General features: G+C 40.2%; 1 protein-coding gene across 3 annotated transcripts in view; it reads right to left on the minus strand.

The window, feature by feature from the left end:
* Positions 1–985: 985 nt before the first annotated feature.
* The window catches only part of nkain4 (sodium/potassium transporting ATPase interacting 4), a 65,248-nt gene continuing 38,711 nt past the window's right edge, over positions 986–27,522 (minus strand). Inside the window, exons 5-7 of one of the 3 annotated variants that reach the window (XM_084720909.1) lie at positions 16,835–16,895; positions 5,395–5,479; positions 986–2,200 (exon numbers count right to left, since the gene is read on the minus strand). In XM_084720909.1, coding sequence (XP_084577035.1) covers positions 2,191–2,200; positions 5,395–5,479; positions 16,835–16,895 — 156 coding nt within the window. In that variant the 3' untranslated portion in view covers positions 986–2,190. The remainder of the gene's footprint in view (positions 2,201–5,394; positions 5,480–16,834; positions 16,896–27,522) is intronic. The other 2 variants (XM_084720912.1, XM_084720910.1) reach the window with 2 other exon arrangements.

Genomic DNA, 27,522 nt, shown 5'->3' on the forward strand with positions numbered 1-27,522 from the left:
CGAGAACATAAAGCTACTTCTTTGATCGCGACTCTTTTGATTACAAAAAATAAGCTAAGCAGACCATTTCAAACTCAGCACCAAGTAATACTGTAATCAAGCATACTGAAAATGCTCTGGATTCAAATGTAGTGGTTATTAAAAGATTTTTTTTCTAAATGACAAAGAAAAAAACAAAAACAAACAAAAAACAAGCGTAACAGTGAAATAACCAGAAAAGGCGTAACTTATCCTACATGACAATTACCCAACAAAACCACACCGTCATCTGCAGGCAACAAAATAGTTTTAAGACACAACAGTAACACTTTCTATGAAGACCATGCCTATAGTGCATTATAGGGGCACTCATGGTGTATTATAATGCATTTTTAATCCTTTATGACTTCACTCATAAACACATATAATGCTTTCTGATGCACTATGTAAACAATCAAAACATTATGGCTTCTAATTAAACTATTAAGTTCAAGCATGTTATAGATGCTCTTCACTAGTTAGAGGTTGACATGCGTGTCACATCAATAATGTTTCATGACATATGGTGCATCAGAAAGCATTATGTGTGTTTATGAGTGAAGTCATGAAGCATTATGAATGCATTATAATTTATTACGAATGCCCCCATAGGTCTTTATAGTGTTTTCAACAAGTGTACATGGAGAGTTATGGAAGGGCACACCTGCAGCAGAAACTGAGCAGCTTCACAGCTTGTACATGAACACTTTGAACACCAGAGAGCAGTAGTGATTCACACACACAGTAAGGCGACAGGGGATCTGACTCAAAACTGACTTTCGTTCTGAAAGATCGAACATTCATAAATGAAAGTGCTACCAGTCGGTATGGAGGGTATCACTTTTGGGTGCACTTGAGCCTAAAATAAAATTGCTGGGTCAGAATGAAATAAATCTGAGTAAGAAACTACTCAGCGGAAGCTGTCAGTTACTGTTGAAGACATCAGTTTAGCTTTTTTTTTTAATCATGACTTAATATGTTATACACATTATTACAATACAAACCCTGTAAAAAACATGCTATAAAACAATCACAACTGAGACTATCACCACTGACGGGAGACAACGCTCTGGTTCGCTCAGCTGAGCTGCTTCTACACTGAAGACCAACTCAACACTATTGTGGGAAATATGAATAGTAAAAGAATTTCTATTGTTTTCTTGAAGTTAAAAATACGCTGCGTAACCTTTGAGTGAGTGTGTGTAATGATCCCCCCTGTCAGCGGACCTGATGTGTCAGTAGTTAGAGGAGAAGAAGCGAAGTGAAAACAAAGCTTTCAGCACTGCTTCTTCTAACAAACACCTGACACTTCAGAAACACTGACTCGGCTGTTGGTAAAAAAAAAAAAAAAGTCACAATAATAAGACTGCAGAAATAAAAAGTTCAGACTCACATGCCGTTTCTTGTGTTTCAACACCTCTTACATGCTATAACGCTCGTTTGCATTCTTGATAGTTCACATTTCAAACTCTAAAATCCAAAAATCCTTCCTCTCATCCTTGTTCCATTATTTACATTTTCTATTTTTGATAGATGCCCCTGTAGGTTTGGTGCTTTTGTTCCCTCCCCTCCCTTCCCTCTACCTCTCTGCTCCCCTGCCTCTTCCTGCTTTGCTTCTGTATTTATGCACACAGATCCTGGCCTAAAGTAAACAGGCAGCACACAATAGCTCATTCCACAGGCTCCACTGTAATTCAGCCCTCCGGCCAAGATGTGAGCCAAACCAGCAATAACATGCTAAATCACTGAGTCCTCTAAGACACAGCACCACAGACTGGGAATGCTGGGCAGTCCCTGATTACATACGCAATGTATTTATACGCTGTACATGTATACATGTTCTTGGGGAGTATTAAACCATTATGGGGCAGGTTACAGCAATGGAACTCAGTACAAAGAAAATGATTGATACTTCCCTAAACACACAATATGAGGCTTTGTTGCACTGTAATCCCCCCGTTCCCTGAACCCGTCATCCCTCCCTGGGAAACAATGGACCCTAACTGAGAGGTGTGGGCAGCACACCAGCAAATGACATGGTTAAAAGTACTGAAATCAAGAAGAAGGAGGAATGTGTGGCGTGCCCCCGTGCACTAGGACGTTTGTGTCAAAACAGCCATTTTGTCTCCGTGGGAACTTGCTGCGTCACCTCCCCGCTGGACGCTCTCCTATTTACGTAGACCTGCAGAGAACAGAGACATGGGCAGAAAGAGCCGAGAGTTAACAGCTGTGGGCAACTGACACGCATTTATACACACGGGATTGAGAAGTTGTCAACTATTGAAAGAAAAATGTCCAAATACTTTTCCAAATGTGAATATTTTCTGTTTCTGTTTTTATGTGTTCTTTCTTTGGTCCTCTACACTCTTAGAAATAAGGAATCCAAAAGGGTATTTCCTGAAGGGCTGGAGTTCTACCCAGAACCATTCCCCTCTGAGGAACCCCTTTTTGAAGAAAGGGTTTGTCAAGGGTTCTTTGTAAGATGAAAGGTCCCATTAAGAAGAATTATTGAAATCCTTGAAGAACTCTTTTGTCAAGGGTTCTCTGTACCATAATATAAAAGGGTTCTTGTTAGCACCCTTAGAAGGTGGAAAGGTTTTGGATAGAACACCCTTTTCCACCAGGGCCACTTTTTCCACCAAACAAGCTCTGGTTCCTGAATTAGTTCAAGATCCTTGGAACCTTGGTGCTATGTAAGTGAATCAGCCCACAGTGTGTCCACCAGTTATGATGTCATCAACAGAGGGCCTTGCACTATGCACAACAACCTGTAGAATATGACACGCCCACTTTTGGTTCCAAAGGAAAATCTGCTTTTTTTTTTCTTTAATTCCAGCTGGGAACCAACCTTCCTGGTTCCAAACCTGTTCATTACTGGTGCACATGCTCAGAATGATTCAGAATTAGATTCTTGAACCAAAAAGGGGGCTGGTTCAATGTTGGTGTAAAAGGGCCCAGAGAGGGTTCTAGGTAGAGCAAATACACTGTAGAAGGGTTCTCTGCAGAACCTCTCATAAGCTTCGTGTGAAACCTCTCACAGATGGTTCTAGGTATAAGCCTTTTGGGTTCTAAGTAAAACTTTCTGAAAGCGGAACCTTTATAAAATGATGTACCAGGAACCAAAAAGGGTTCTCCTATAGGGACAAGCTGAAGAATCCTTTATGGTTCTAGATAGCACCTTTATTTCTAAGAGTATAAATCTTTGGGTTGTGGATAAAACAAGACACCTGAGCACTTCACATTGAGCTTTTGGAAACGACGATCAACTCAACATATTTCATGGTTTCTGACATTTTATGAACCAAACAACCAGTCGATTAATCGAGAAAATGATGGAAAGATTAATCACTAATGAAAATAAGCCCTAATACACATACACACACCTCCCTGGATGAATTTCTCCAGGATATAACTCCCAGCAGATCGAGGAGACAAAAACTTCCTCCTTCCCATTAGAGACGGAGCTGATTAAACTGTCAAGAAGCTAATAAAATATTCATTTCATGTTGGCAGAGAATTATTACATGACTTCCCAGGCTTATTGTTATTAAGTTCTCGGCACAACTTAATTGATTAATCCAATTTTAGACAGATTTCTGTGTGTTTTTCTCCATGTGCTGCTATCAGTAACTGCCTGCGGTGGGTAGGACACACAGAAAAAACACACAACAGAGTCAGTAAAGGTCTTATATTCCCTACAGCCCTCTGACAGGACGTAGCATGTTTTAGAAAGAAGTTTACTCTCCAGACGTGACTCAGACCTCCTCCGTCTGCACAATCAACACTAGTCAGTGTTGTTTTGTAAGCTCTTGGATTCTGATCAAATACTAAAAAGCTCTGAGACAAACAAGTAAGACTTATTTTATTTATTTTAGGGTTTTTTTTCCAGCCAATAAAAGTAATATTTGTTTTGATTAATGAACAGTTTCAGGGGAAATCAGGGAATGTCACCTTGGAGAAGAAACATTTATATAGGTTATAAATTGTCCATGACCACAAAAAGCAACAGAGTACTACATCATCTTCATTATTCTAAAGTAAAACTTGCCTAAATATATCTTAATGCAGACTTGTGATCAATGTAGGCAGCTACTTGCTGCTCTGACAAATACGCTCTGGCTCTGCCCTAAATGATCTAACTATTGGAAATCTATTTTCCAAATTCTATCTGATGTTTTTGAGCAGGTGATGAACCCTGACCCATATCTGATGTGTCAAAAAGAGTGATGTAAACTCACAGCAGAGAGAGAGAGAGAGTACGAATATGGACTGAAGTGTCAATATGATATAAAAACTTTCTTTGAATATGAAACATTAAGTGTATGACTGTCATATAAGCTCTTCTCCCACATCATGTCCTTGCAGTTCTCATTCATTATGGTGTGTTCAATTTGAACTGGCGAGTTGGAGTTTCTGAGTTCCCAGTAGGAAGTTAACAATAAGTTTGTGTGTTCAAGTTTGCTGTTTGTTGTGTAAAACAAATTGTTGTCAGTAACTATAGATATGAGTTATCCCACCCATTCAAATTAATACAAAAACATAAATACTGCAAACCATTCAGGATTTTGTCATTATAAAGACTTCAGTGTCCCTAGTGGGAGAAAATTGTATTTAACATTAAATAACAATTAAAAAAAACAAAAAAAAACAACAAGAAATGTAAGTGAACCGGATCACTTTTGGGAATGTGAACTTAGTTCAAAATGCTGAACTATGAATGTGAGGAAGTTCTCGTTAATATCTAATATCTATTAGATATCTATTCCTGATTAGGCAAGATGAATAACACATTGTGCGCAGACAAAACTCCTGGTTTATTTTTTCTGGCTAAATTTTTATAAACATCAGTTGCAGCTTCATACAAATAATGTTTATAGACAGTTTACAAACTAATTATTGACGATTAACAAAGTGTTAGAAATATCTGGTCCTTCACTTGATGTAATGATTTCTTAAATGTTTACAAATCATTTAATAATCATTAATAAGTACCTGATATTGTTTGTCAACAGTGAAATAACTATTGGCTTAAGTTTAATTAACAATTTACCATTTACTAATGATGGTCATTATAAAGTGTTACCCATTATTTATTTTTGGACACACCTCATCAGTGAATCCTCTCATATTGAATTCTTAACCTATTGCTTTTGTTTGTTTTTGTTTTTAATCCTCTACCAATCATTTATTCATTTTTTGTGAAACACAAAAATGTTATTTGCATTGTACTTAACTGTCAAACTGAAGACCAATAAACAATTAAAAGAAAAAGTGACAGATAATGTGAATATCCACAGGCACCTCCTCTTATAGTCACATTTAAAACACACATGGACATATAAACATCAGGTGTTATGACAGCACATTCATACTTACAGATACATGGGCTTTAAGAGGAGATGAGATGGTTTCTCATTGACATGGTAGAGTGGGAATGGGTCAAATCCACCAATAAAATCAACTGAAAACAAAGGATTAAACACATAAATTATGGAGAAAATCAAAAGATAGACAATAACAGAATATGACAGTGAAGTAAATAAAAAGACAAAAACAAAACTAGCTGAATGAGAAATGAAATGAAAACAAAAGACACAGTGGAAAACACATGTAATGTAGGGTGGTGAAAAGTCGACAGCATGCCAGAAACTTTTAACTTTGACAAATAAGAGAAATAATTAAAAAAAAAATCAGCTAAAACTTTTTTTTTTTTTTCCATCGGTACATCTGCCTGCAGCCAGAGGGAAAGCTCGGGAACAGGTGAAAGCTGGCCAGCTGTCAAAATAGCCTGAGCCTTTTTTTTTTTTTTATCGCTCTGAAACAGAGGTGACCTTCAGCCACCGACCAAAATGCTCAACGTTTTTTTTTTCTTCTTTTGTTTATTTTCTCACTTTGGAGTTGAGACTCGAGGCGAGGTGCAGATGAACCAAACCGGTGCTACATGGCATGAGAAAGAGAGGGACATGCTGGTAACCAAAGTGTAATTTTTCACAGAGATGTTTTATGAGATGAAGGGAAAGGCTCGCGGCTCATGAAGGGACACAAAGGCTGGGGGGGGACAGAAGGGGGATGTCAATCTGACTGACGGAGGGGGCCAAAGAGATTAGGCTAACGGAGTGCATGTGAAAGAGGCCAGCATGTCCAGGAGCTGTGAGCTGTCTGTAAACACCACGAGGGCAGGAAAAGGAGAAACCGAGATTGAACCTGATTTAGTGGAAAAAAGACAGCGGATACTGGTTCAAGGGGACAACAAAAAAAAAAGGGCAGATCTGTTACTTTCTGGGAATCAACAGCTGTGGGGCAAATACAGACACAAGCCAGCCATGGAAACTACTGTAAGGCCAAATCAGTTCCATCCTGATAAGAGCAGGCAGGGGTGGTCTGCTGAATACTGATAGGTGGGCAGGATGAGCCACAGGGTGTTATGGTAGTGGGAGGGCTGTCCCTTCTGTCCCTTTCCTCTGACCCTACCCTGCTTTCTCAGTTTCATCTGTACACACACGCATCCTACCAACACACACAAAGACCTCTTGCCTGATCTTTTCTGTACCAGTGATTTTCTCATTATAAGCAGGTGGGGATCCGTCCCCCCGCCATGATAAACTGTGCTGAGGAATACACTTAGATGATAATGATGGTTGCCATTTTTAGACAGCAGCTCTAGGGATGGCAGCGTCGGTCCATCCATCAGTCTGTCAATCCAACACTTTGGTTCAGACTCAGAGTGAAATATCATGACAACTATTGGATGGATCGCTGTGAAATGTAGAACAGACATTTAAGGTGTCCAGAGGATTAATTCTCAAGACTTCTTGTGGACTTCTGACTGCTGGACAGGTCAAAGTTCAGTTCATGACCTTGAAAATTACTGTAACAGCCAAAGTCCAGTCATGCATTTAGTGCGGCATTCACAGGAGAGCAGTTTAATCAGTGGTGAAAGGAGTGTTAAAAATGTGTACTGTTACATCACTAAAATATTACTCAACTATGAGTTTGAAAAAAATACTGATGTCAAAGTACAAAGTATTCTGAAAAACTACTGAGACAACATGCAAATTCTGCTGCTAGGGGTCTCAGTCACATGTAAACAATAACAAAACATAGTTTGATGCATCATAAAGTAGCGTGGGATCGTGGGAGATGTTTTCTTTACGTCTAAACAATCACCATAGCTGATAAAACATTCATCTTACATGGCTCAGGCAGAAATCATGTTCAAGGATGAGGTAATATTAAAGTTTTATTCATATTACACTTAGTCACATTCACGCTGACGTTATATCAACTAGCTAGCAATGGCTAGTGGGGAACACATTGTTACCTCGAATAAAGTATGGACTTATCTGTGTTTCACCATTGTTAGAAACATTTGAGATAATGTAAGCACACTCAACAAAATATAAAACACTTCTCATGATTTTAGATATTTTAATGGGGAAATATTACATATTATAACTCTAATTTGCAGATTATTTTCATGATTAACTGATTAATCATTTAGTTTAAAGAATGTCAAAAAATTCTCAAAAATGCTCACAGAGCCAAAAGAGTCCAACCAACAGTCAAAAATCCAAAGACTGTTTATTTAATTTCATAAATGGCAAAGAAAAGCAGCAAATCCTCATATTTAAGAAGCTGGAAACAGCAAATGTTGGCTTGAAAATAAGAAACGATTGACTCGATATTGGCCTATCACAGCTGTATTGGTATATGTTGTCTGTTATGTGCCTATTTGACAACTTTTTTTAACAGAACATAATGCAGATTGTTTTTATTTGTTAGCTTTATTGACATTTAGTGTATATTTGGTCCTTTGTCTTAACTCAGGTTTAATATATACATATATTTTGCTTTATTGTATTTTATTCATACTTAATTATAGTTATTAAAAGTGCTGGTAAAGTTTACTGTTTCAGTGCCCCGATATCATTCCGGACAATAAAGTTCATTGTTTGTCAACATCTTTGTCACAAGTGACAATGGATTATTGTAAAAATGTGTTTATTCTATATTCTGTATAAAGAATATCAGACAATATATCCATTTAATATTTTTTTACTCTCGAATACTGGTATCAGATGTCGCAAAAATCCAGTATTGATCAGACCCTAATCAAAGTAGTTGGCAACTAAATTTCTCTCCATCGAGTCAACTAATTGATTATTGAACTAATCGTTGAAGCTCAACTCCAGAATAGATCAAATTTTCAGTTCATGACAGAATGCCTTGATAAGTCAAATTTCAGTCATACTTATTGTGCTACATTCACAGGGCAGAAATTTTTTAGTAATTTCATTATTAGCACAGAAGATCAGTGTATCTTAAAGCTCTGAATCTGAGCCTCAACAGGTGCCTCATAAGTGCCAGAAAGTCTTCTTATAATGTAGACATACACTGTACAGTATATAGGAGGAGTGGAGAACAGGGTTATAAATGACACTTTTAATAAGTGTCAAAACATTAGTTGTTGCATTTTATTAAAAGTGTCATCTATAACCCTCTGCTTGATCCCTCCTTCATACTGCACAGTGTATGTCAGCCTGATAATTGCATCTCCATCGCTGAACCTTTTTCCCATTACATGAATCGGTCTGATGCTGACCTTGCGGTGGATCTCCTATGCGGCTCACTGAACCCTGAAGTTTAAAAAAAACCCATCAGCATTAATGGTGGTAAGCAATCTGTTCTTTATGCTTGCTCCGTGAAAAGCCAACAACACTTCGAAAATGAATATTAAAGGCTGATTAGATGAAATGATGGATAGCTGCAAATGGCCTGTTCATTCTCGGCAGAGGATTCGAGCACCTTTCGAATGTTTTGGCATTTCAGCGTGCATGGCAAGAAATTATCAGAAAATCTGTCGTCTCTAATGCGGATAGTTGCAGATATTGGCAGGTGATCAGCACATGTGATACTGCTCGGTTTCTTCCAGGCAGAGGGACCAAGCAGATTTTTACTTGTGTTGACACACGCAAGAAATGAAAGGTATGTAGGTCAATGGTTAAGGCATCTACGTAAAGCCCCCTAAATGAGCAGCGAGTAACGTAAGATGATTAAGTTTCAGTTCAAGTACAAACTGGTTGAAATCAAGAGGACGTGTTCTGAACCAGCAGAGAAACTGCGAGTCAAACTACAGAGTACTGCTGCATCTCCCATCATGTGTGTGTTTGTGTGTGTGTGTGTGTGTGTGTGTGTGTGTGAAGGCGCTGGCGAGCTGACAGTGAAATGAAACACAGGCACTGAGATAAAAGGAAAAAGACCAGGAGGGAAAAACAGGGTTGGTGAGAATAAAGGAGCGTGGTGTGAGGAAGATAGAGAAAAACAAGGAGAGACAAAGACAGAGAGAGAGATAAAGGGCGGATGGATAGTTCAAGACTTCACAGCCTGCCTGCTGTAATGCTCTAAGAGGTGAGTTACAAGACACAGTTGTGGTCGCTCTCTCTGTCTCTCTCACACACTCGGTATTTAAGGGAGCTCCTCATACAGTAGTTGGCTGCATTCTACAGAGCTGCATCTCTGTTCTCACACACCATTACAAAGTCATCATCGCTATACAGGCTACTCATTTACTTTAAAGAGCAGTTTAGTTGTTTTATGCTTAGTTATTCTGCATATGAAAACTTCAAGTAGGTTTGATTGAGAGTGCATTTAAAGTTAATCATCCACGCAAAGAAGAGAAAGGCTGCTGGCAAAGACGGACCAGGACAGCCTCTGGAAAATCTGCCTGGTCGGATTAGAACCAAATACAAAAAAAACGCTGCCACTGTGTTCAATTCTCATTATTTGTGTCTTGTCACTGTAACTGCCCATTAGTTTTTATCATATAATGCACCAGCATTATTCTGCATGCACAGATGCAGTTAAAATGTCAGTTATCTGGGGTTGGGTACCAAACTCTGTACTACTAAATCAATTGCTGCCAAATTTTGGTACTGACAGCGTGAGAGAGCCGGACTACATCATTCTTTGCAGCTTGTTCAAGTCACAATGAGTCAGGTCAATGGTGAGCCAAAAGCATTCACAACTGTGGTTACACTTTTCAAAACTCAACGCAGACATCAACTGCTGTGATATTTGTAATGCCAAATGCAAAGCGGACCAGGGAAACACGTCTAGGCTGAATATTTATACAATAAAGCTTGAAATGTGTCTCTGTCCAAACCTGTTTTTTTACTGAATATCCAGCAAGTCCAAGTGAAAAAAACTGTAATACAACAAGGAAACACTTGTGCTGATTGTGTGACAAGTGCACGTTTTTTTTCCATCAAAACACAGCTTAAAGGCTCTGCACACCCACACAGGTGTTTTCAGTTACTCGGCCTGATTAGAGCCACGGTCACGGTGGGTGGAGCTAAACTCACAGTTACATCACGCTTTATGCACTGTGTGAGAATGATAAAGATGTAAGTTGTACCACCGTGACAAAACAGGTGCAACAAAACTAACAGAGTGAGGGAGCTGTCAATCAAATCCAGTCTTCACATGCAGCAATCAGGAAACATGAAAAAGTAAGAGGCACTAAATAAACATAAATTATGTGTCTAATAATAAGTCTAATAATTGTGTTAATATAGGCTTGTTTATTATTTTGCAAGCTGGGAATAATAGGATTCTATCCAACATTATCCCCTTATCTCCTACATCTATATCTATATTCAGCAAATGTAATCCCTTACTTTATATAAAAAATATTATGTCAGTTTGTCCTGGTGTATTGCAGTATCGGCATGTAAGTTACTATGAACAGATAAATCACAGCATGTTGACAGCAGATAAAATGCACATTTTAAGACTTAAGACACAGCTCTTTCATGAACACCTCTGAACTTGATGGACTGCATCAAAAAATATAAATTAACAAACAAAAAAATCCAATGCACTCTATTCGATATGTATGGCCTCCTTCACTGCCTGTAGGCACCTACATCCTATTAGAATCAAACTTTGCTTCACTCGTGTTGTTTTCTCCTGACTAGATCCTCGCTTGTGTTGTATTAGCTTTCAGATGTCCGTCGCTTTGGATAAAAGCTTCTACTAAATGAAATGGCAAACTTGCTCACTCTCTAAATTTGAAAAATGTTTAAAACTGAAATCTGTACCAGTGTTATGTTGGATGCCAGCACATTGTAAGGACTGCCTTTACACCTACTTAAGATCTGAACACAATGCGAGCCAGACTACCTCCAGATGTGGCCAAGCAGATCTGATCATGACACATTTACACCTTGCATTAACGTGCATTTTTCCTCCTCAGGATAACGTGTCAAAATACAAATCGCATTTAAATGGCAGGTGTTAATGAGGTGAGCATCACAGTGAAAAAGACCTATTCACACTCTGAATGTCCTCCTCGTTTGACACCATTTTAAATGACATTTTGAGGTGATAACAGAGTGACGGACAAAACGGAGTGAGACTTTTTTTTGACGTTTTGACCTTTTCACTCTTATAACCTGAGGATACGCTGTCACCTAGACACCCATCCCTCCCTCCAGTTTCTCTGTCTGCTGTGCAGAATTTTCTGGGGATGTGACTCAGCACAGAGGGCGGCGGCATAATTAGCAGACATGCTAAAGCGAGCTTATCCCAGCGCTAGGCTTCTAACTCCATGACCTACTTTACAAAGAGGATTTTCCCCACCACTCACTCTGTCGGTGTGTCTGCTCACCACCGATAACTCAGTGTAACAAATTCACACGCACTAATACACACAAACACCCAAACGCCAACAGTAAGTCAGTCACACACAAATACATGATGTGTAAAGGTGTGTGTGAGTCTATGTACGTACACGTACATAAATAAAGTGACAGGAAGAGAGTAAGTCACATCACAAGGAGATGACACACAGACAGACAGACAGACACACTCACACACACACACACACACACACACACACACACACACACACACACACACACACACACACACACACACACACACACACACACACTATCAGTAATAAAGCCTGAAAGCCATGTCAAACCCTGAGCTGATGGTATATGATGCTTGTTATTCTGCCCATTGTGTCTTCTTGGCTTCTTGTGAGTGTGTGTAAATGTGTGTGTGTGTGTGTGTGTGTGTGTGTGTGTGTGTGTGTGTGTGTGTGTGTGTGTGTGTGTGTGTGTGTTTCATTTCGATACTCTTTACGCAAGCCTGAGCACTCAAATCTAACTCACTCGTCTCCCTGGAGAGTGAGAGAGTGCTCGGCGTGAGAGGAATTCCTGTCTTATCTCCTTATTCGTGAAAAGCTCATCTTGTCTCGTGTTGTTTGTTCCTGCATATTGCCCTGTCTCCTCTTCACCCCCCCTCAGCTCGCTCTTTGACAAACACCTCCCCCTGCCCCCCTCCTGTACTCCTCTTCCCGTTTCTCCCTCTCTCTTTCTGCCTCTCTGGAGGATCCTTCCTACCTTTCTTCTCCTGGTGAGATGCAATCAACTGTGGAAGTTATTGACCAGCAAGGTGCTTAATGAGGCTGTTACAATGAGTGACCAGAGACCTCTAACTTTTTACAAGCGTACCTCATTAAAGCTCGGAGAGCCAGAGATGAGAAAAGAGACACACTGTAAAAAGAAGCACAATGGAGTATAGTAGAATCAACTCTTCTCGTTAACTTAAGTAAATATACAAGTTTCATTTATTCAAGTTGTTCATTTTATTTTTTAAATATTTTTTGAGATTTTATGCCGTTAATTCATAGGACAAGAAAGGGGGAGGGAGAGAGGGGGAATGACATGCAGCAAAGGTCTTTAGGTGGGAGTCCAACCCACAGCCGCTGCAGAGGACTCACATTTATTTTCAGAACTTATAACACGAGTTCTCCTAACATGATTTTTTTTTTTTTTACTTGAGATGATAAGACGAATGAAGGTACTAATGTAAGAGTTCAAACAACTCATTAAATTATATTTCTACAGAAAGATGATTTGCAGACTTTCCAGCTTGCACTGCTTGAGAGTTAAAACTGTTCCTGCATTTCATTAACACCATCATCCACGTCTCGTCAGTCCTTAGTGTGACGTAACAGCATATGTCACACGGAAGCCACTCGGGTTTTCATGGGACACACTCGCCTTTGATTACTTTGATCCAAAACTATCATGGATCGACCACCAGTTGTAGCTTAGCAACAACTTCATTTGACAAATCACCAGAAAAACCTGCAGACTCATTTCAATGAGCTGATAACTGAATCAGTTTCTTGTTGATAAATTTCTGTTTGTGATGTGTATCATGATTATCATAATTAACATTGCTGTGGATTTATGACATCTTGCAAAACAGCATTTAAATGTTGATTAATATGCATTGGTCCTGGTAAATAAATACTTTTTTTTGTCATTGCATTGCTGCCTCTCAGCCCTCTGAGGGTCAATCTCATCAAGTTCAGGTTTTTCAGAGAAATGGAACAACACTTGTGATAGCGGTGGGGATTCCTCCCAGGGCAAGTGCCCAGGGGCATGTTGAACAACTAATGAAATGCATCCTGGGGCTGGGTATCGAACTTTGATTCTTTTACGGCTTCAGCGCTTCAATACCATCAAGTAAAAATGCCCTATCATTCAATAGCAAATTTTGATAACTAAGGAGTAAATCTTATCAGTGTGAGCCATTAAGCACTCAGTATACATGTAGCAAGATCTAATAATGTTGCTCATTGGCTCTACATATTTTAGAGACACGCAGTAAAAACACTATGTCACATCCAGAGACAAGGATTATTGTTTTTTTGTTAGCAAAAGGTCTTCCAACAGCTTCTTCCCTAAAAGTAACTGTACCGTAATGTGAAGTGCAATTTTCTTTTTGTGAAAATCAATTTTGTATAGAGAAAAGTTCAGGAACCAGTACTGAAGCCAAGGTATCGGTACTGTGATTGGTATCAACAATTTTTGAACAATACCCAGCCCTAGCCCTTACAGTTTGAAGAAAACATATATGATGAAACTTTCTGTGTGTTTCAGGACTTTAAAAATACGTCATGGTTGCATGTTTTCACAATAACAAAAACACTGCAAATCATGATGAAGGCTAGTAATGAATTTAGTACCTACCCTGTTACACTTACATTTTATAATTTATAATAAATGTTAAATGTTCCAAATATTTGTCAGTGTGACTGAAGGGTTGTTGGTTCAACTTAATATCTTTCTGAATGCTTTCTTATGTACAACTAAATTAATATCAAGCTTATGTCACAAGAAAGTTTTAATTGTTTTGAATAAGTAGACAATTACCTCAACTTGCCTTTTGAAAATTGCCCAACTTAAAATTTTAAGAGGTAGAATCAGTGGGATTTGTTTGAGCTGTTCCTACGTACTAAAATTGGATCCTGATACTTGATTATTCCTTATACCTGTGAAGAAATTGGCAGCAGAAATAAAGCAAGACAAAGGAGAAGTAAAAAGAAGAAAAAGTTCAGAGTAGGAGGAGAGATGCTGAGGCAGCCAGGGAGCTCAGTGCAGAAACCTGCTTTAATCTACACATCAAATGAGAGGGGAAAATGAGAGCGGCAAAGTGCCTTGGCTGGTTTTTGTTTTGCGTGTGTGTGTCTGTGCACCTGTGTCTGCATGCACAAATACATGTGTGTGTGTGCAGCCAAAGAGCTGATTACAATAACAAAGAGGTGGAAGTTGGAAGTGATGTAGCAGCATTTTACTCCGGCACAGCCTGGATCAGAGAACAACCATCGGATAATTAAAACCAATAAAAATCACACCATGTTCTGTTTTCACCCCAATATTTTTTTAACCAACCTCTCCCCGTTGCTCTTGTTATTTTTATCCGTCTGTTTTTTAGTGTGTGTGGATGACTGCCTGCTATGAGTTTAAACAAACACAACCTGTGCCAATGGTCCGCGCGGGGGATGAACGAAGCAATGTCAAATGTCACAAAAACAAAAGGAAAAGGAAAAGTCGTTGAGGTTGGAAAGTCTTTTTTAGTTGACTCGACTCTGCTGAAATGGTATTGCCCTCCGGGGATTACTTAGGGGTGGCTGGTGATTAAGTGGTACTGCCCGGAGCTGGGAGGGCAGCGTGGTGATGCTAACCACTCACAGCCAATGAATCTCTGGTATGTGACCACCAAAGAACTGCTCAGACTTCTATACCGCCGGCCTACAGGAATACACATCACGATTTGCCCAAAATTACAAGAGTCAAATGCAATTAGTGCATGTAGAGCTTTGTTCGTTACACCGTTTTCAAATCAAATTAAAGGTTTGGCAATGCACTGCTGTGGACGGGGTCAGCAGCAAAACCTACCTAAAAAAAAAGTATCAATTTATGTGTACACAATACTTAGAATATTTTCACCACTTTACCTCGCAGTCTGACAGCCTTTTCTGATGGGATTCACTGAAGTCACACAAAAACACAAAGTGAATTATCAAGGCAGCAGCAGATGAGGAACTTGGGTGTTTTGCAAAGTAAAGAAAGAAGTGTGGTTAAGTGAGAGAGAGAGATTATGTAACTGTGGTTTCAAATTGGAAAAGACTGATGACAAAGTAAAGTGGTGAAAATATTCTAAATACAGCATACACTTGAACTGATACTTATTTTTTTAGGTGGCTCAAACAAGTTTTGTTGCTGACCCTGACAACAGCAGTTTATTCCTTACGTTTCATGCTGATGCTCCAAACTGCAGGTGTGTCGACTGCCATCTGCTCAAGATCATACACCAATTTTCGATAAGTAACTCAAAGAACTCCACATCAAATAATCCAAACCATTCCTTTAAGAGTTTGGGTTTCTTATATAAGTGGCCAACATGATTACAGCAAGGCTCCACATACTTCATAATTAGCATAAATACCTGAAACACTCCATTTAATCTCAACTAATCCTCACAGTGAAAGCTTGTCCACTCAGCTACTTGCTTACAAAGCCAAAATGAGGCAAATTCTCATGCAGGAGGACATCGCTATGCATCCTGGAGAGTTACTGCAGCACTGGTCAGATATTTATGACTCCCACTGACCCCTCAGATCCAATGCTTCCTGCTCTCTGATTGGGTAACCTCCAGTAGGACCTCTGACCCGCTACATATGAGGTCACAGCAGCTGTGTCATTCATCAAAAGTGTCCATCTCTGGTTTCTCCTTCCTCTCTCATGACTCATTTCATGATCCTGTCGTCCTTTCCCACACCCTTTTCTCTTGCCCTCATATGACTCTATGCTGAAGGTTTAACATGGGCCAACACACGCCAACACAGAAAGGAGCCAGAGCACTGAGGTAATACACAGAAGAGCCACTTCAGGGGAAGGATGTGCACGTTTGACTAGCTGCAAGAAAGACATGAAGCATGAAGAGGGAAGGTGTGTGTGTGTGTGTGTGTTTGTGAACAGAGGAGTGGGGGAGGTGCGATCCTGCGGCATAAGCCAGGCAACTGACAGCTGGAGCGACAAACAAGGGGGCACATGGAGAGAAGAAAGTGAGAAGAGTGAAAGCCAGAGTACATTAAAGGAGGTGAATAACAGCGAGGAGGACCACACAGGCCGACGATGAGGAGCAGAGACGAGGCGACAAGCGTACACGTGAAAGAGAAAGGGAAGAATGAGGCTTGAGGAGGTGTGGAGAGGGAACACATGGCTCCTTTGGTTCTGGAGGGAGAGGGCCCAGCTGGCGTGGGGGAGGAGGAGAAAGGAGGGAGAAAGCCGGAGCGGTGATAGTGTGGGGTGGGACAGGAGGAGAGGGAGATGAAGAAAGATGTAGCCCTGTTCTCCTCAACTCCAGTGTGCTCCATCTCATCTGTGTGAGTGGGATTCATTAGTTGTGTTGTGTGTGTGTGCGCGTGTGTGTGAGAGGTTAAGCGACTCACAGCTGTCCTCCTCCTCAGTGATAGCGCTGACAACATAACAGGCGTACACGAAGCCCAGGAGCTGTGAACACACAAGCAAACAGGAGAGAGGTTAGACTCCACAGAGCTGCCAGTGTGCAGTTGATAAACAGCTGTGTGTTTGCTTTGATGAACAAAAAGATCACAGAGAACATCTGGAAAAAGAGGGAGTTTCAGCAGGGATGCAGCCTCAATTTGAGGTGGTGGCTGCGTGTTCGCAGGGATCCACCAGCAGCAAAATGATGCAACACCGTGCAAGACTAGAGCTGAAATTGATTATTGATAGAAAATAAACTGCCAACAACTTTGATAATCAAGTAATCGTTTCAGCCATTTATCAAGAGGAGCTCGAGCAGGGCTCAACACTAACTTTTAAATGCAACAAGGCATCAGATTTTGGTTGCCAAAATTAAAAACATGTTTGCTGTTTTCAGTCACCTCATATTTTGAGTGCTTAAGATTCCTTTCAGATACACGTCAGCCTAATCATGAAGATGTGACATAGAAGAATGTTTAAAATCTTTATTATAGTAATTTGTGGTTCTGTAAAATGTGCTACCTTGAACTAGTGAAACTGATGTGTCACTTACTGAGATGTATTAGGCTTGGGAGATATTATGGTATACCGGGGTATTAAGAAATCCTGACAGTATAATTTTCAATACCGTCATAAATAGAGACGCTCCTCCTTCCATTAAACTGATACTGAGATGTTGATGCTGATGCAGCCTGCGCTCAGCTGAGCCAAGAAACATGGTGTCTGGGGGATAACATTACAGGACTACCTAGTAAAAAGAAATGATTACTTCGTCCTTGAAGTATTTTGGATTTAGTCCCGATGATAAAAGTACGCCAGCAAAACACTGCAGATTACTGATCAGTCAGAGCGGCATATCGCAGTGAGTGTGTAGCTCTAGAAAGAGCAAGTGGCAGACTAATTACTGTCTGTGGTGTGAGCAGTGAAGTTAGTCTGGCAGTAAATGTACAGTGTAGGTTTTAGTTTGTTGGTGAATAAAAGCAGCAGCTTCTCAAGACCAAAGCAAAGCTCCTGTGTGTGTGTTGTTTCCCAATAGCGTCGCTGTGAAGATCAGCTCCTCCTACGCTGTGGGAGGATTCAACTAACTGGAGTGGAGTAGAGTTGAGTTGAGCTGTTTTACAAAAGTTTTACATAAACGCTGCCATAATAGGGCCCTGTCAAGAGTTGACTATCAGACAAAAATGCAAAAGAATTTACAGGTTCCAGCTTCTCAAATTTGAAGCTTCTTTATATTTTACTGTATAATATTGCATATAGAATATTTTTAACTTTTGAACAGAAGCATCAAGTATCAAGAAGATGTCAGCTTATGTTCTGGAAAATCTCAATAGAGGTTTTTTATTATTTTCATTCATTGTATAGACTAAACAAGTAATCAATTGTGGAACTAAATATGATTAAAGCAGTTTAAAAAGCAAACAAGTATTGCACCAAAGTGGTTCACAAAGACAGACATATGTTTATGCATACAAGCATGAAGACATTCACTGTATGAGCATAACAGATGTGTTAAAACAGATGTTATGGAATAACTATGTGTACTGTGAAAGGAGTCACTTATAGAGAATTATCACCCGATGCAACACTCCCTCTCAACTCCCCAGAGCTTTATTGCACCTCTTCAACAACACGTACTTTTGTCGTTTGCATTTTCGGTTTCTTTTTTCTGTCTCGTCTCTCTCACCAGTGTCACGTGTAGCCATAGCTGGCAGCCGTTTGAGTGAAAACGACTCCAAAAACCTCCTCTGTGTTACCTACCCAGCACCATAAAGCAGATGGTGAAACAGTGAAACATTTAGCTGCTAAATAACCAAATATTTCCCTCAGGAGTTGGTGGAGACCAAAATCAGAACTAAAAGTAGAGAGAATATTGAGCTTACAAACATCAAGCATCCAGAAACAAGGAGAGTAAATGTTTAAAAAGTGAACCATATCATGTCAGTGCTGTGCCTGCTGCTCTACTGAGAACACAACACTAACTGAAAGAGAAATATCCGTGTTGATGATGCTTTTGGAGTTGACAGGACTTTTATAGTGTACATACAGTAGAGGCTCACACACCAGAAAGCAACAGAGCCAGCACATGAGTGACTGTACGTTGACACACAGTGCTGAGAATAGCCTGTGGAACTGGCAGATGGCTGTCATCGACTCAGAAACAGACACCGAGAGACAGTCTCTCTCCGCCCAGCCATCCATCCATCATTTGGCACTCTGCCATGCCAATTAAAACAGCATCGGGCACGCTGCCCTCCTCGCACACTGGGTACACAAACACAAAACCCAAGGGGGAACTGACTCTGTGTGATGGTGACTATTTATATAACATTGATTCAGCCTATAACTTAACTTGGCCTGTGTAATTACAAGAGGAACAGAGATGACGTGCAGTTTGCAGGTCTTTCATCTCCATCATTTGCGTTTTATTCCGTTTTTCACGTGTACAATATTTGCACTTTATCGAAGTTCATCCAGATGTAGATTAAATGTTTTATTTATGAATGAAACTCAGGTGTGGAGTCTAGAAAAGAGAATGAGTCTGTCTCTGTGTGGGCTAGATAAGATATATAACTCTTCTCTCCGCTTCTCTCTCACTCGGCTCTTTCTCTCCACTATCTAATTGCTGGTCTCACCCCATCCATTACAGTGGCGGTGAAATGGAGGTGAATTAGCATATGTATAAAGCCAGTGTCAAACACAAGATGGTGTTAACAGTGGGGGGCACACCCTGTTTTCAACTGCATTGTGTCTGTGTGTGTTTTTGCTGTAAAAGTGTGCACAAGTGCATGTTCGTATGAGCTAATATCTATGCATGAGTGCATGGCTGTTTAATTTTTATAAGGGGATGCACGTCTGGAGCTCTACAGGATGGACCAACACCACTCTTCCAAAGGGTATCCTCTCACTGGTGTTTTGATAGTTGTGGTGGAGAACATTGTATCAGGCCAATAAAAACAACACTATGTGGAAAAACAAATCCCTCTCGTTCATCTCAATGAGACCACTGTGTTGACACAGCAGGACAGCAAAAGCAGAGGACTCTGGGGAAAAAGACAGGGTTATCCAAAAATAATGGACCTGTCTAAACTTTTGCCACAACACAATGTGTTGGCCAATCACATGTGTGCAAGAACACATTCCTGGTATATGATATTGCATCACGAACACAGTAATTCTAGTGTTTACCTGTCAATCTTTGAGACAGAGGATAAAATAATTGCTGCTAACTACTCCATCACCAAGGCCATCACCATTTTGTTTTGTTTTTTCAACCAGAAGTGACAATATTTGCATGAGAGTATGGAGTTGGTTGGTAATTTCCACTTAAATCTCTTAATTATGGCCTTTTTATCACATAGTTTCAACTTCCACAGTATACAGTATACAGTATGCTTATATTATTTAATTTTTTAAATATCATGGTTATCATCAATACCGGTACTTCAACACCCCTAATTGAGGTCTTCCTTTCATTTGTCACCCGTTTGTGTCTATGAAATGTGTAAAAAAAAAAAAGAGAGGAAGGAGGGGAGGAACAACCGAAGCTCTCACTTCCTACAGACGTTTTCATCAAAGAAATGTCGTCGGGGAAACCATAAAGATGATGAGGTGAAGATGACAGGAACAATATAAAGCCACTTTTAAATCTAAATATGTGCCCTGAGGACCAAAAACACAAACACACTACAGGACTGATATACTGTAGCTACTTTTGGCTTCAAAACACACTCATAAATAGCAGTTGTGAATAGACCAATCCAACACTGCAGAAATTTCATGGAACTGAGTGTCTTTAATCAGTAAAGGACAACCATCATTGCTCCATAATGGGAAATCACCATTTCTCACTCCTCAACGAATAACTGCTGACAGCGAGAAAGTCTGAACACTGCATGGACCATGATACATCTACTCGTGTCCAGGGACAGATCTTAAACCACTTTGTCTTCTAGTTTTCCTTCCTATAGCTTGAGCACATTTAGTGTGAAGCACAGGGAGATAATAAGATCAGAGAAGCGAGCACTTGGTGGCTTTTAGCTGGAGGCATTGCTGTCCTCAGCCAATATAGGTCAGTGTCCTCAATAAAAAGTGACAATTCCACTTATATATCCTTGCATATTAAATGGCCTTAAATCATGCTCATAAATCTTTTCTTGCGCGTGCACACACACACTTACAAAGCCCCCCAGCTTTCTTCTTTGACTCCCTCCTGTCACTTCTGGAGTTCAGGGATCATTTTAGAGACTAATGTCAAATTAATTAAGCTCATAAAGCCCCCACGTGTCCTCTGAGGCTTGATCTGAGTACGTCTGTGAGGACGTGCCACACCAAAGCCAACTAATTTAGCTGTCAATCATTTGTTTAATTTCCCCATTCACTCTGAACTTTTTTCCTCATGTTAGTCACTTTTTAAACACAGGTCTCCACATCACTGTCGCTCCTCAGTGTGGACACATCCTGTTGTCTTTTCTCTCCCCCTCACTGCGTGTCCTTGTTTGCTCTCTCCTCCTCTGCTGGTTGCTGAGCAGTGAACAGCGATCTGGACAACTGACAGAAGGAAGCAAGACGGCAGAAAAAACGGGTACAAAAAGTTCAGCGCTCGATGTGGGAAAACATCAAAAGCAAAGCTGTCCTCCAGTGGGCCTTCCTTCATTTACTATTTACTATGATGTAGAGGAAACTAAAGGAAGTATTTGCGGTAGATCAGCATTATCTGTGTTTCTTCTCTCAGATAATGAGGGCCAAAAGAAGTTGAAGGCTCACGCATTTGTGTGCGTGTGTCGCTGAGAAGAAGGCCAGCTGCTCAACTAGAAAAGAAGGTTACTTACATTTGCATAAGCTAATGAAGGTCAGGTTTATACTGAATGTGTCAGTCCATTAAAACACAAAACAACCTTTGACAATACACACTCAGAGACACCAGTCCACTAGACATGAAGACATTTCATGATTAGAAGCTTCAACTCTTCTCGGTTACAGCTATGATGAATCAGGTTTACAGTCAATTATTTGGTCATGAAGCCATTTCTTTTTCTTGCCTTTTCAGTTCCTCCATTTAAGATTGTATTTCCATAGTCGTGAACAATCAGTTGTTTAATTGATTAGTGGAAATTTTTTCAGGAATTTTGATAACAGACTGACATTACAAGTCATTTGTCTCCACAGCAGGAACTTTCCTCAGGCTTTAGGAAACTTCGGAGGAATTTAGTGTATTTCTACCACAAGAACCAGGGTCTAAACTAAGTTCTGGGAACATTATTTTACCCCCCAAAAGAGTTCCTGCTCAGAGGGCAGTACTTTCCAAAAGGGGCTTACAGTGCTGCATATTTCTGATTGGTTGAGTACTCATAGCATTTTATTTCAGTTGCGACTTTTAAAAATCTGCAGTCGCAAAACCAGTTTGTTTTTTGTTCGTTGTGCTTTGTCATATCAACATAGAGTTAGGTTCTGGGTTAAGATACAGGAAATACTGATGGCTGTCCGTTGCTTTATATGGCGTCATACTTGTATAGTCGTACACACAAATGATGTGTAAAAACAGCCGTCTCTTTTTCATACATCAGCACACTAATTTGCCTAATCTTTACAGATTAAAAACATAGATATCAGCTAACTGAAGGAACATTTTAGTTCCTTGAAAATTAGTTCCTGGGACTAAATGTTTCTAGTACTTTGGGTGGAAACATGGCTTAAGAGTCTACAGCCATGCTAGTGGCTGTGTGAACCTGTACTCGGGCTTAGCAGTACTCTGAGGACGATGCTAAAGTTGGCATGCTAACATGCCCCCAGTGACAGTGCTAATATTCTGGTGCAGGGATAAATGTTAACAATCTCACGCTGCATTCACATGGATTCAGGCAAACTGTAGAAAGCAAACTGGATATCATTTAACTGGACGAGAGCAGGACAGTAAAATTTGTTGAGGCCAGTAAACAATACCGGGAACAGCAGGCGCCATTTTCAGGCCTTGTCTGACTGCCGTCTAAAGTCTACCTGAATCCATGTAAATTTAGCCATCTTGTTGAACAAGTTAAAAATTTGACCTGATGATGGTGCCAGAGGGAAAGTCAAGGCATCACCGGTGTCAGTAGAATTTATCTTCTGGAAACCATAGATGTCTGCACAAAATTTCATGAGATATTTCCATCTGGATCAAAGTGGTGGACAGATGGATGGACATCCAAAAATGCTCTCTTAATTTGGTGTTTTTCTTTTCATTTTATCTCATTAAATTGAATTTCTTTCAGTTTTGACTGGCTGGGTGGAAGATGCCCATTTCTGGCACTGGGAATTTTTTAGGGGCTTTTTTTTTATTAATGTCAGACGCTTTATAGACAGCTAATCAATAATTCGAACAAATAATTAAGACATGAATCAATATTTTAATAAGTGTTGGTTGCAGCCCTTCATCTGTCTGCATTTTTAGTATTTTGAATTTAGAGATGCCTCCTTTCCACAGCTGACAGGCCTGTGAAGTGTGCACATTTGTGTGCAGTGATGGATATCCAAGTCGATCGACAAGCTAATTAACACACTACTGATTGTGGCTCAGTGTCGGGAAGAAAATTCACTAAGAGTACTATAATGAAAGGAATTTGTAGGTAAAATGCATCACATGAGCAAGAGAACGAGCAGAAATAGAGAGGGAGAGGGGGTGCTGCAGATGTCCTGTAGGTTAATTACACAGGACTTGTGCCTCACAATAAGACGCAGGCGTCTCTGCAGAAAATTAGATGTGTGTGTTTGTCTGTGGGCAGCTGCATGTTTAATGACAAAACATGATGAGATAGGGACTGCAGAGACCACATCCACCTGTTCTTTTCCACTCAGCCCCCCTCCAAATGTGAACACACACACAAACACACACACACACACACACACACACACACACACACACACACACACACACACACACACACACACCATAATCTATACAGCTTACATGGGGTTGTTAAGAGTCCGTTGTGCTGATTTGCATCTTGCACATCAAATAACTGCAAATAAAAAGCATGCTGGTGTCCAAAAACACAACACACAGACACAAGAGACCGCCCATGCAGCAGTAAAAGTACAGATAGAAAAAAAAAAAAAAATAGTGCTTGATCCTCACATACAGAGGATTTTAAAGGTAGTTGGACTTGGAAGTGAAGGGGAGAAGAATGTGGCTCTCTGAACCAAGAAAGGAAATGGACAGCAGGCAAAACAGGTAGGTAAATAAAACCGAAAACACTGAACAAGCAAAAGGAAAAACAAGCATGCCGCTGGATATGGTTTACTCCTTTAATATTGCTTGTTTTTCCACTTCCAATTTCCCTCTTCTTCTTTTTCTTGCTTCGACTCTCAGAAGTTTAAGAAGACCAAATATTAGAGTAAAATTAATCTGAGGAAAATCCATTCCCTGCAAAACAGATTAACAATTAAAGCTCTTGGCAGAGACAGCCTTTGAAGTATAATGGCAGGCAGTCATGTTTTTATGATGTACTGCGAGTAGCCTGACACAATATTCGGTGGCCCGCTGGAGACTAATTCTCTCCTCTGGTCTTGAGGTCTTTCTCTTCTCCTCCCTGTTTTTGGCAGCAGCCAGCAGACCTAATAACTGCTCACTACGGCATCATAAGTCTTTTAATCCCGGGATCTTTATAATCCTTTGAAGCAGATGCTGTAAAACTTACAGCGCTGTTACAATGCAGTGTCAGCGCTGACATACTGCAGTACTGCTTAATGCTATTATTGTACTAGACAATGCATGGACATTTACTGATTCTGGACACATTACTGGACTTCAAATTCGAGCACATCAAAGATCCCTCCGGTTGGCTCCCCATGCAGCAAACACACAAATTAGAATAGACATTCACCGCAGTGGTGATGGTTGTTCAGCATGAGAGTCTGAAAACACAACATGGACTAATGGACTTATCAAAGCGAGGACTCTGACCTTTTGGATGAATGAGGGGGCGGGAGGAGGGCTGTTCTGTTTTCATGCCATTGAACTGAGTGAACCCCAACAACCACAACATACGCGCGCGCACACACACACACACACACACACACACACACACACACACACACACACCTGACCCTAAAGGAAAACACAGCCCCAAGCCGTAATCACAGGGTCTGCCCACGCCAATCCTGCTGAGGAGACCCCTCTAATCAACCGGGGGCCATTATTCATCCCCACATACTACCCTGGCCCCTGGTGTTAACAAGGTGCACTTTAACACAAATTAGTGTTGTCAAAAGTATGGATTTATCGAGAAACAGATACTCAATATCTTGTTTTCAGTATTTTCTACAGTATCAACACACCAACTGAGCTTTCTGACTCTCTTCTTTCTTTCGAATTCACACACACGCATGCACACACGCACACACACCTGCAGTTCCCACATAGCCCCAAGTAATAGATTAAGTAAATTAACATAGATGCTGTTGTGCTTAACATATAGTACTGTTAGCTTTACTTAATTTCTAAGATTAGTTAATTAGATATTTATTTATTTTTAAAGGCCTGATCTAAAGAGAAAAGAGGGTTCAGTTTCTCGTTGCCTTGTCGTAGCCTTACTATGTTTATTTCTTAATAAAATCTGAAATTTTATGCCCTCAATGTTATGTCAATTTTTCCCTGTGGAATCAAAAATGGCACTGAATATATATTTTTCAAGGTACTGTATCAATCCAGTACAAACACAGACTGTAGACTGACTTGACTAGGGCTGTCCCCTGACAACTGACTCCAACATTCGTTTGTAAAAAGAGTGTTAGTGGGCCAAGTTTTCATTTATGTGTTAGTTAGTTAGTTAGCTGCACCTTGCCGTTAGGCCTGGGACAAAAGTATCAGGGGACTGCTGCAACAAAGATCTTTTCTATTGTAACACTAAAGCCATTTAGCAGTGCACTGCTGCTAACTGTGGTGTAGCTGCCATTAGCCACATAACTCAGTTAACGGACTCTACACAGGCTGGGTCACAGCCTCCAAGGCCGACACAGGCAAGTTTGACAACTGGGAATACAGAACCAAGGTGATTTACAGCAGCTCTGACCAGGACTCCGAGTTTTTAGCAAGTTAATTTGTAAGTTTCCATCATCATCTGTGATGTGATTGTGAAATTGGAAGTTATTTATTCCTGTGTTTTGAAGTGTGTTGAAATAAATTAAAAAATGTTCAATCTCTGTGCTGATTGGTCCAACATATTGGGAATCATGAGGGTCATTAATCCGAGTTTGTAGCAATGTTGCTTATAACACTCTCTCTCAGACCTGGAACTCAAACCATTTACTGATGCCCCCAAAATATATATTTAAATAATTTAATTAATATCATAAATATGCAACGATTTGTTGACTAATGTCTTAAACTAATGACTACAAGTCATCTAGGCAAATCTTAAGTCGGGGCAGCCCTACACATGACAGAGTCTTCTAGGCTCCAGAGAAAAAGAGAGATGGGAGTAAAAGTGACAGAGAGAGAAAAATGCAGGCGAGAGGGAGAAATGCATTGTCATTTTTGTCATTTTAACTTGGTGGGAATTTGATTGACACGAAGGTCAAACAGTGTGAGATCCGGGCAGGAAAAGCAGACAGGAAGACAGACAGAATGGAGAGATTGCGAGTGGGGATGGGGTGGGTTGTTATAGATGAAAAAATAGGAAGCGAGAAATGGAATGGGAGAATGACGCAGGCTGACGTTCCTCCCATTATCAACTTCCACACAATCTTCCCAATGCAGGTTCCCAGGGAATAGAGAGGCAACAGAAGAAAGTATTGCCTGTGGCAGCAATAACTTACGCTAAATGATATGATATGTATGTGTGTGTGTGTGTGTGTGTGTGTGTGTGTGTGTGTGTGTGTGTGTGTGTGTGTGTGTGTGCATGTATGAGAGCACTTTCTTTGCTTGTTTTATGTGAAGCTGAGCAGCAGCTCTGACAGCCCCTTGACATCTCTCACTGCTCCCTTTAGTGTATAAGAGTTATGTCTACAGATGTAAACTGAATATCACATCTTGCACATTTTTTTCTCCTCCTCTGTCCCACCTTTTCCTCTTAACTACCCTCCATCTCGACGGGGATGTTTCCTCAGACTCGACTATTTTATTTAAAAGTGAAAGTGGCTCGCAGGAACAAAAGAAGACAGGACAATGAGAGAATAAAGAGAGAGAGAGAAAATGTGTGTGGATTTTCTGCTGACTACAGTGACGGGGCAAATCAGTCATTATTATGAGTAGAAAATCAAAGCCTATCAAGAGCATAATGCACTGCAGGATGAATGGACGAGTTGGGTTTCAGTAAGAGCTGCAACAATTAGTCCATTAGTTAATCGAAAGACAATTGTTATTTTGATAGTTGATTCATCATTTCAGGCATTTTTCAAGCAACTAGAATTACTGCCTCACCATTGTGTGCCTCCGTTAACCAGTTATCATTTACTCTTTACACTTTAAAAGTATTTAGTGTATTTTTTTTTGCAAAATTGAAGTTATCACTAGTTTGACATGTATGATTTCAGTAAGAAACATGCTGTCTTCACTTAGAGACTATTTTCACAGAGGAGTGCAGAGGACTGATAGAGAGTTGAACATTATAATGTCACAATAAAGTTGACCTTTGACCTTTTGGATATAAAATGACAG

The sequence above is a fragment of the Lutjanus erythropterus genome, chromosome 6 (assembly GCF_056507025.1).
Source record: "Lutjanus erythropterus isolate fLutEry1 chromosome 6, fLutEry1.hap2, whole genome shotgun sequence".
In the NCBI taxonomy this organism is placed as follows: Eukaryota; Metazoa; Chordata; class Actinopteri; order Lutjaniformes; family Lutjanidae; genus Lutjanus; species Lutjanus erythropterus.